Source organism: Cinclus cinclus, chromosome 6, assembly GCF_963662255.1.
Source record: "Cinclus cinclus chromosome 6, bCinCin1.1, whole genome shotgun sequence".
Classification (NCBI taxonomy): domain Eukaryota; kingdom Metazoa; phylum Chordata; class Aves; order Passeriformes; family Cinclidae; genus Cinclus; species Cinclus cinclus.
In genome coordinates this window covers 58,585,990-58,596,677 of record NC_085051.1, presented here as the reverse complement: position 1 = coordinate 58,596,677, position 10,688 = coordinate 58,585,990, and the positions used below count along the sequence as shown (strand labels likewise).

At 44.6% G+C, this 10,688-nt stretch overlaps 1 protein-coding gene across 6 annotated transcripts; it reads left to right on the top strand.

Moving 5' to 3' along the window:
* Positions 1-113: 113 nt before the first annotated feature.
* Positions 114-9,622, top strand: AP5M1 (adaptor related protein complex 5 subunit mu 1). Of its 6 annotated transcripts, none has more exons than XM_062495779.1 (8): positions 114-271; positions 4,263-4,908; positions 6,260-6,487; positions 6,922-7,061; positions 7,780-7,865; positions 7,967-8,076; positions 8,327-8,423; positions 9,452-9,622. In XM_062495779.1, the coding sequence occupies exons 1-8, from the start codon at positions 204-206 to the stop codon at positions 9,532-9,534; spliced, it is 1,458 nt and encodes a 485-aa protein (XP_062351763.1). In that variant the 5' UTR covers positions 114-203; the 3' UTR covers positions 9,535-9,622. The 6 variants fall into 6 exon arrangements, with proteins under 6 accessions (XP_062351763.1, XP_062351762.1, XP_062351767.1 ...); XM_062495778.1 differs by having other exon boundaries at positions 7,967-8,082; XM_062495780.1 differs by having other exon boundaries at positions 157-271; positions 4,172-4,908; positions 7,967-8,082.
* Positions 9,623-10,688: the final 1,066 nt, after the last annotated feature.

Below are 10,688 nucleotides of genomic sequence, written 5' to 3'. Positions count from 1 at the left end.
CCCCCGCCCCGGCAGCAGCAGACGGCGGCCGCGGCGCCGCCTCCGCCCGCCGGAAATGGGGCAGCGCCGGGCGCTCACGGCGCGGCCGCGGCTCCTCCCCGGCCGCCATCGGCACCGGCGGCACCGCCGGCACTACCGACACCGCCGACACCACCGGCACTACCGACACCACCGACACCGCCGACACCATCGGCGCCATCACCATGGCCCTCCGGGCGCTGTGGCTCCTCAGGCACGACCCCGCGGCCGGCGGTGCCGTGCTCTTCTCCAGGTAGCGACGGTACCGGAGAGGGGGCGAGGGCGCGGCGGACTGGGCAGGTCCGAGGGTCGGGCTGGGTGCCCTGGGGTTTCGGCTGATCTAGAAGGGATCTAGGTGCTCTGAGGGATCCGAGTGCCCTGGGGGGAGCGGATGCTTTTTTTGGGTCCGGGAGCTTGGGTGGGAACCAGGAGCCCTGGGGAGGGCGGCTGCCCTCAGTGGGGGCGGATGGTCCTGAGGGGCCCCGGGTGTTCTGGGAGTCTGGATAGCCTGAAGGAAATCCTGGTGTTCTGGGAGTCTGGATAGCTTGAAGGAAATCCTGGTGTTCTGGGAGTCTGGATAGCCTGAAGGAAATCCTGGTGTTCTGGGAGTCTGGATAGCCTGAAGGAAATCCTGGTGTTCTGGGAGTCTGGATAGCCTGAAGGAAATCCTGGTGCCCTGGGGGAATCGGGTGCTCTTGGGGTCTGGATGGCCTGGAGGAAATCTTGGTGCCCTGGGGGTTTCTAGGTGGCCTGAAGGAAATTCTGGTGCTCTGGGGATCTGGATGCCCTGGAGGAAATTCTGGTGCCCTGGGGGAATCGGGTGCTTTGGGGGTCTGGGTGTTGTGGGGGACATTGCTGCCCTATGAGGCTGGGGTTCGGCCCCCAAAACAGATGCAAAAACACCAAAACCATCTGATACTGAATAATTCCCTGGTCTCGTCCCAGCACTGCTGGATGCTGTGCGTTTCTGACCCTGATTTCCAAAACTTCAGAATTAGGTTCACAGTAGTGTGCTTTTAACTAAATATGAGAGCTTTTTCACAGCTGCTGCATTTTGCACATGAGTTTCCTTGCTCTGTTCCTCTTTCTTCTTCGGTACTGTAAACATTTTGCCCAGCTCTTCTCCATCCTAACATGGAAGAGGATAAGGTGGTGATTGTGAAATACTGGCAGATTAACAAAATGGACAAAGTAGAAGGTATATATTATTGCTTGTATTTTACTTATATTCTCTCCATGTTGCTCTGTAGCTATACAAAAGAGTACTTTCAAGCAGAAATTTAGCTTTCCATTTGATGCTAATTTTTGCACATAAATGCATTTTTTTAAAAAAGTTACTGGAGAACTTCTAAATTATTCCAAACTAAAGAGTGCTCCAGTGGAAGAGGTTTTATTCAGAATTCTTGCAGGTATAAAGTAAGACTTTGGGCTAGGCAGGTTACTTTTGTTGTTACCCTTTTTTTTATTATTATTCTGTGACTTCAGAGAAATCCAGACAATTAGAAGAAAAATAACTGGGGCTAGGGAAAGTTTGTGGGGAAAAAGAAAAAAAAAATCCTGGATAAAGTGATCTACAGTCCTAGTCTGAATTCACTAAAATCAAAAAGAAACAACTTCGGAGTTAAAAAAAAACCAAAAAAAACCCCAGCAAAAGCAGTAAGTAGACTATCTTCTATCTTCAGGTGCAGACAGATCTCTCCATTGGACACTCCTCTGATTGTTTTGGGATTAGTATTATGGTCCTTGTATTACCTACAGGACTAGAGATGAGGCCTCCCCTCTACAAACACAGATAAAGAGAAAGCCTTGTCCCCAAAACCTCGGAGAGTGTAATCACCCTGGAGCAGGGGGGGCTGGTGACAGGGATGCCTGAAGTGACTTGTCACACAGTGAGCGGCACAGACAAGGAGTAGCACTCCTTTGAAAAGGGCAAACTATCCTCGATGCTTCAAGTGATTTCCAGACTTAGATCTTTCAAGTTCCCAGAGGAAATAATAGGGCTGTGGAAGCCCCAAGTTTATCCTCCTAACTGACCTTAAATTCAACAAAGCATGCAGACAATATAAAGAATGCCTGGATCACATGGAAACTGTTGGTTTCAGGACTTAGGCACTCAGCTGGAGATACGTGAGCCCTGATCTTTAACCTCAGAAAAGACATTGGGAACATCAAAGCATTCCCCCCCCCCCCCCCCCCTTTTTTTTTAGCTGATCATAACTTAATTCAGGCAACAAGGATGGGGTCTCTCTTGAGTCACCGAAGTTCATTCATCCTTGGAAACTTTAATTTTTTTTTTTTTTAAGTTTGCATCACTTTCTAGAAGAGAATACTGAAAAACTGGCATCTGAAGGGCTAACTAATGATCTAATGACTCAGCTGGTAAAATTCAGTGGGGGGAAGAGGAGGAGGCTGCTCTGGTGTAGGGACAGCTTCAGCAAATGGAGCAGAGAGACTGGGACTTGTCTAAGACAAAACCAGACTGAAATATCTCCTCTTCCCTTGTTTTGGAAATGTTGGCCAAAAATAAGAGCTGCTCCCCAAGGTTACACGTAGCCTCTTATCAGCACCCTGGCTCTGCAAAGCCTCATAAATTTTAGACCTGTAAACCCACTTTGTTTCTTTGTTCTTCAGAATAAAATGTGAGACCACAGGGAGGTGTTTTGCTGCTATCTGCATCCTGTTTACGAATTTTGTAGCTCTGTGTTTGCTTTTCCCTTACAAAAAAAAAAAAAACCAAAAAAAACCGCCCTTGATGCCTTATTAAGAACCAAAGAAAAAAAGCACAGTCACTGAAAATAAGCCTGAGGAAGTATAGCTGCCTCCAGCTACTCAGTTCAGAAACGATGATGTAGGTGGGACTTGGAGGCAGCAGGATAAGATCCATGGAAGTGCTACAGATGGAAGTCATAGATATAACTAAGTCCCACGTTGCAAGTTCCATGGCAATTTAAGAAGCAGACTGTCAATGTGTCCTTAGAAAAGGTATAAAAAGGACACCAAATGATGGTATTTATGTATCTGTGCAGGTTTTTTTTTCTTCTACATTGGCATGCAAGCATAGCTCTGAGTGCAAACAAACATCTAAGAACACTAAGATGCTTCAAGATGATCCGTAAAGTGATTTAACTTTGTCTGTGTGACCTGTGATAGACACGGTGAGGGTCTGTGGATAACTACTGAGGGAATACACAAAACAGAATGTAGGAAAGCCAGGCTGTCAGCAAACTTCATGTAAGAGGCATTCAGGAGAGTCTGCAGCTCCAAACCAGGGCAAAACCACCGCATTAATGGAAATAATATTTTTTTTTCTTTTCTCAGGTATTTATTAAAAGACAACTCCTCAGTTCCTCTTGATGGATTTAGATTACCTTGAAAAGAAATTCACCCCATTCCCCTTTAAAAAACAATACTGCTGCAGGACAAAAAAATCCCAGATATAGTTTTAAACAGTTAATATGATATTCCTCAAGTATTGCCTCTAGAAAATTTGAAATTAAATATATGTATTGGTACTACCTAGCAATTCTAAATTGTGCAGAATTTCTGCCCATGACTTAATCATTACATCTTAAATACTTGATAAAATTAAATTATGAAAAAAGTCATAAAAGCTTTAAGTCACATATATTGCATGTGCAGTGTGGAATTGTTATTGTTGTTGTTATAGCAGCAAAGCTGTAGCACCAGTATACTCTGTCTAGGGAAAAAGCTGTCGTAGTTGCATTTTATTACATAGAACATCCATTTTCTTAAACATCTGAGAACTTGTCTTCAGTGCAGTCTCACCTCTTAGAAATATTTCAGAGTTCTGCACTGGTGGGAGTCATTCCTTAGTGTCATATAAACATCCTGTACCTTTGTGCGGCAGCCAGCGGAGATGGGCAGATTCATGTTTTATTTTAAAATGTAGGTATTTACTCATGAGAATGTATTCACTCAAAGTTTAGACTTGCTAGAAAGAATCCTAACTATTCATGGAATGGTTTTATTGACAATGATTTATGTTCTGACCCCACCACTGCTTCTGTCAAGTTGCTGCAGGCTTCTGTGTACACAAGGTTATTTTTAGGCCCGGTGGGTGTGAGGGAGTTGTTTGATTAATGAAGAGAAACCCAATATCAATAATCCAAATCTTTCCATTGCACTTTTGCAGCCAGAAGAGGGCCTGGGTGGCTCTGGCCCTGGAAGCTGTGTTTTGGGATGACATTTTGGGTGGCACTGAGCTCTCCGATTCCCTCCCCTAGGCGCTACCCCACGGTTGAGCTGCGCGCCGAGACCTTCAACGGCTCCACGCACGTCCCGATCCCCTCGGACAGCTCCTTCCTCAGGGCCCTGCTCTTCGAGCTGAGGCTGGTGGACGAACACGTGTTCGTGGAGCAGAGGGACACCTGCACCCGGATCAGCCACTCCTCCGTGCATTCCGTGTCCACCGCCGCCGGGGAGCTCTGGCCAGTGCTGGCCTTCCCCAAGAGCGGCCTCATCTACGCCTGTGTCCCGCTGGTGGAGGGGCCCCTGGAGCCACGGCCACCCCTGCTGACCATCTGCGGGCTCTCACAGGGACTGGCTCTGCTCTTGGGCATCATGGACTACGTCTCTCCCAGCAGGAAAAACGAGGCTGAGCTGAACGCAAAGATCGGGCAGCTCCGAAATCTGCTGATCCAGGCCTGTCCCCTGGGCACCCCCCTGAACACCAACATCCGCAGCCTGAACAGCTCCTTCGAGGACATCCAGGAGATGCCTGCGGATAAGGATCAGCCAGCCTGGAGATCCAGCACCTACAAGGGCAAACCTCAGGTGAATGTCTGCATTGCTGAGAAGGTCAAGTGTATGCAGTATGACCAGAGGGATGTGGTGGACACGTGGCAAGTTTATGGAGCTGTGAACTGCAAGGTGAGAGCGTCTGATGTGCAAAGTACTTCTTGTGCAAAATAAAGGTTCATTTGATGTAAAATAATATATTGAGGTGGAGATTTTCCTGATTTTGTTGCCTGAGTCACACTGAGGAGTTATTGGTACCTTTGGCTGCTTGGCCACACTGCCTTTACTCTAAATGAACCACTGAAATGGTTCACTGAATTAGACAAAATATATCCAGGCTGAGATGTCTAAATGTCTTCTACAAGTGTCTTTACATGAGCATTTTTAATTCTTTTTCCTGCCAAATGGAAGTTTAATCTTTTGTCCTTCCTTGTTCTACCACAGCAATGCTTTGATCCCACAAATGCTGGTGTTTCACGACATAAGAACCTGATAAGTTGATAAAGAACCTGATGAAAGAAACTGGTTGTGTAATTACTTTGGATGGTTTGTATGTGACAGTGGTTTTCATTGTAGAATCCCAGAATGTTTTGGGTTGGAGGTGGCCTTAGAGACCATCCCATTCCAACCCCCTGCCATGGGCAGGGACACCTTCCACTAGACCAGGTTGCTCCAAGCCCTGTCCAGCCAGGCCTTGAACAGTTCCAGGGATGGGCTTCCCTGGGCATTATTTAATATTAAAATACCTCTTTGTTTAATATTGCAAACGGGGGACTATTTGCTAAATACATCCATAATAGTTATGAAATATATTAAAATTTGTGAGAGTAATTTGTAGTATAATTCATTCTTTGCTCTGAATTATGCTTAGGAAGCACACAATATTATTTTGGCACACTGTATTTGTAACTGCCAGTGTTTTACAAGGAGGGAGACCTGCTAATGAAGTGGTAATTTAATTATTTGCATGAAGTGGGATACTCATCTCTAAAGGAGGCTGACCTAAATGCTGCCCTTCCAAAGCCTGGGTCATTTCCCAGCTGCCATGCTGGTAGGGATTGTGTGAGTGAGCAGATTCCTGCTCTCAGAGGGACAATTCCCAGGTCATTTTCCAGGGTGGGATGGCCTTACACTGGAAGAAAGCCCAGGTGTGATCATGGCCTGCTGAACTGGCACAGGGAGGGATGGGACAAGGGACACTCGCTGTGACAGAGCTGGCATGGGACCACAGAGGCCATCCAGAGCATGCTGGAAATCCATTAAGTGGATGTTGTAAAAGCAGCCTAATTAATTCAACTGTCAGCAAGCTTGTGAGACTGAAGTCTTGGTACTGGTGGTTAGTACTAGTGATCGATGCCAACTGAAAATTGGTAGGGATTTTCTTGATTTATTTTTATTACTAAAAATGTGCTTTATTTTTGAACATCTCATTGTGACTCTATCCAGGTATTTTAGAACAATGTCTTGACTTCCTTTTCCCCAGTGTGACATAGAGGGGTCTGCACCAAACGTCACCCTCAGCCTGACCCTCCCCACCAACGCGCCCCCGCTCCAGGACATCGTGGTCCATCACTGTGTGACTTCTGTGGACCCTGCCATGCTGATGTCCACCAGTGCTGAGCCTCTGCATGATTCTGTCTACAATGGACCTTACAAATTCCCTTTCATTCCTCCTTCAGATTCCTTCAACCTGTGTTACTACACTTCCCAGGTAACAACACCTGCCAGCCCGTGCTGTTTTCCAGAGTTCAAATGGAAATAAAAACACCTGTGTGAGCTGAGTCCAATATACATAATAAAACATTATATGAAATGGGTTTTATGTAATAAACTGCTTGGAAGGCACTTAAGGACTTGAGTTGTCTGAGTCATGTTCAGGAGTTACTGGTGCCTTTGCTTGGCAACGCTGCTCTTACTTTAAATGAGCCACTTAAATGCTTGAATTAGGCAAATTGTACCCAGGCTGAGATGTCAAGTAGGTGCCCCCCAAGTCTGTTATCACAAGCAGCCTGAATAATGCAGCACAGTCAGTAATTGATGTATTTTTGGAGTCTTTTAAAAGTACTTTAGCAATGAAAATAGTATATAACTGATCTTGTGATGATAGTGTTAATATATCTTGAGAATGAATATAGTTTTTTCCAGGTTCCTGTCCCACCAATTTTGGGATGTTACCAACTCGTTGAAGAGGGATCACAGATAAAAATAACAGTTAATTTAAAGCTCCATGAAAGCATAAAGAATTCTTTTGAGTACTGTGAAGCTCATATACCTTTCTTCAACAGGTAAGAATAAAGAAAGCCTAAATAAATTTCTTCCATTTCTCTGTTATCTTCCCAAAATGAACTTTCAGGAGTCAATATAACAGATTATGCTCCATCAGGGTGCTACTAATGAACACCAACCTTGACATTCCTTTAATTTCCAGAATACAGAATTATACCAGAATATTTGGTAACATTCCAAACACTTCTGTTGCTCATCCTGTTTCCTGTGGTATTTTCTCAAGTGAAACACTGCCACAATCCCCCAGGTGGATTAAGCTGGAGATCACTTCCAACCCAGGGTTACCTGTTCCTTAAGACTGCTAATCCTAGCTACAGATCAGCTTATCAAAAATATAGTTATTTCAAATTAAAACAATAGTTTTCATCTAAGCCTCTCTGAACTGCTGTCATGACCATGCTGCCAGGTAATTATTATGAAAATTCAAAGATGGAATGATACAGAGTTGCTGAGGGTGATCATAGTGTTAGTAAAACACTATCAGTGAACTAAAACATCAACAGCTCCTTTGTGATTACTGGGCTGAGAGCGCAGTGATTTCCTCCTGCTCTGTAATTTCTTCTCATAAATTAGCAGTGTGCTCAGATAGGTGTGATTTGTCTGTGTGCACATAAATAATGTCTGTCAGCATTTCCTGGCTTTCTGTAAAAAACAGGCATTAAAAAATGCTGAATGACAGTAATTCCAGTGGTTTTATTTCTCTTCTCTCACATGTAGGGGCCCTATTGCTCAGTTAGAGTACAAAGTTAGTTATGGCCAACTGGATTTGTCCCGGGAAAAGAGCCTCCTGGTTTGGGTCATTGGTAAGGACCTCACCCCTGGGACTGCCCTTCCTCCCCTAGCCCCTTCTCTGCAGCCTGGGCACAGCTGTGTGACATCTAATAGATGCTGTCTCTGCCCTTAGGACAGAAGTTCCCCAAATCTTTGGAAGTTTCCCTGACTGGAACTCTGTCCTTCGGCACTGCAGGCAAAGAGCACCCGACTGATTATGTGTGCACTGGGAACACTGCATATGTAAGAGTAAGTCACAGGCTCTGGGAAAAGAGGCCTTACTAGTCACTTTTTAAAAAATCTTCAGTTGAAGATACATTGATTTAAAATCTCATATTCTCAGCGTGGACTTTTGTTCTCCTGCCTAGAGGATTGGACATCCTGTCACTTTGGAGTACCCTTGCACACCCAGAGCATGTGACACAGATTGCCAGGATTTGCACAGCACAGGTGACAATGTGCATCTGATGGCGTTTTCCCTCTCTTTTTATAGCTGTATTTTAGGATCCCAGACTTTACACTTACTGGATGTTACGTGGACCAGCATTCTGTTCAGATCTTTGTTCCAGGGAAGCCCAAAATTACTGCATGTGAGTTGTTAAAATCGAATTGAAATTATGAACTGTGTATCAATGACTAAAATTTTGTAACTGAAGTTGGGCTTTTGTTCTCTGCTTTTGAATTGAGGGGTTTTTTGTGGTATTTAAAGCATGCCTGGAGTAGGGACTGGTCTCTGCCTTTGAGATGAGAGCTCTTATAAAGTCAGCCTCTCTCTGGGGCTCTCTCCCCTCTGCCTTGGTTCCTGTACTCTCCACAATGGCAGAACTTTATGGGGGCACAGGGGATGATCCTCCATAGGTTGGCCCTCTTGTTTAGGACACCTTTGTTCAGGGCACCTTTGTCAGAGTCATTTTGGGTGGATGGCAGTACCCAGGTACAGACCTCAGCTCCTGCATGGAAGGTGACACTGCTGCTGTCAGTGTCACCACACCAGTACCCCTGGGTGGATGTGGCTCTGCACTGAATGCATGAAGCAGAACCCAAATTTGCTATTTGCTAGCACGTGAGCACTGCCAAGCCTACACCAAAAGTACCCTAAATGGCCCACAGAAAGCACTCATTAAATCTGAGCAGCTCTGCCTTATGGAAGAGTTTTTATTTGTAGCTGTCTCTCTGTTGGAACTTCTGCCATTCATAGTACAGAACTCTGTGAATGCCTTTTGAATAGCATGGTCTCCACTGTTAATTTTGTGACAGGTCACACTCAGCCCTGAATTGTAACACAAAAAAGCAGCATTTTCATGTTTTATATCGAGCATGCAATTTATATTCATTGAACAAAATCCAAGCCATCCACCTGCTTTTGACTTAACCTCTGTTTGAATTTTAAGCTCATGACTGATACATTAGTAAAGGTAATTGAAGCTGAGACTTTAAATGTCTCATTATCAGAAACGATTTTCAAATAATAGTAAGAGTCTTACAGTTTAAAGAGGCCATTATACCTTTTCTGTAAACTGGTAAGGATGGATTAGTAGTCACTTAACTTGGATGAAGGAATGTCTGATTTTAAGGCACCCTGTAATGCTTATTTTTCTTGCCTGTTTTTTCCCTTTAGCCCGGGAACTGATTTCTTCCGATTACTACATCTGGAATTCCAAAGCACCAGCACCTATGATGTACAAGCCCTTGCCTGACTAATGTACTTGAGAATAATTTTTATATCTAAACAAAGCACAGTGTTAATGAGATTTATGTCATGATACAGCAAAATAAATATTCTTCAGCACTTTTGCTTTTTATGTGTTCCTAAAAATTTCTGTTGGTGGAAAACAAGAGGTCACTTCTCTTGAAAACATGAGTTGGTTTTGAAGTGTTGAGTCATGGCTGACAGCCTAGAGAGGGCAATTTGAAATGTACTTGCTGTGGCTGGTTTTACTTTCCCTTCTAACTTTAACTGGTACAAAATATGTCCCAGGTGTAGCATTGAGATTCCCAGTTATTCCCAGTTACTTCACTGGTTTCCCATGGCAGGATGGGAAAGGTTTCAGCATCCTATTCCTGTCCTGAAGTCACAGTAATCTCCTCAAGCTCCAGATTCAGAGGATAGTTCAAAGCAGAAGTTCTGTTATTTTTACAAGATGTGTACAGAATACACACCAGTGAATAATTTACAAGGATTGTCAAGAGGAGGAATATGGCATGAGCAGCACTTGTGAAAGTGGAGGCAATTTTAGTTATGGAATCTTTATTGCCTCTGCCTGCAGAAGTGGTGAGTTCCCTTGCACACATGCCTGTGAACTGCTCTGAGAGCAGAGGTGTGAACTGGGGTTTTCAGCTCACAAGACTGGTTCTGAGGAGGCAAAATCAGCTAAGTCTGCTGCAGGTTCCAGAAACCATCACTGAGCTGTTTTTCCTGGAAAAGAAGGTGGGAGAAGTCTCAGTTTACAGATTCCAACCTGATTTTGAGATCTGCAGGAGCACAGGAACTGGACTTCAGGAGAGTTAGCAGGAAATGTGCAGATTCTGAAGGGCTGGTGAGGAGGTGCCAGGACCTGGAGAGCAACACAAAAGCAGAAGATGCTGTGTCCTAACACAGCTGCTCCTGCCCTGCCTCATGTTTCACTGTGTTCTGTGGGGTAAATCAGATCAGGGATTGTGCAAGGAGGGAAATTTTAAACTGTAATCTGAAAAATACTTAGATTGATAGAGTAATCTGATGGGTTGGTTAAATGTTTTGGAGGGTGGAGTCATTCTTGTGAAACACCGTTGAGCTGAAACTGCTGTGCAAACTTAGAAAACAGAGCTGTGCTCCGTGCCCTGTTTCACACAGGTGATGTGTCTGTTTTGTCTAG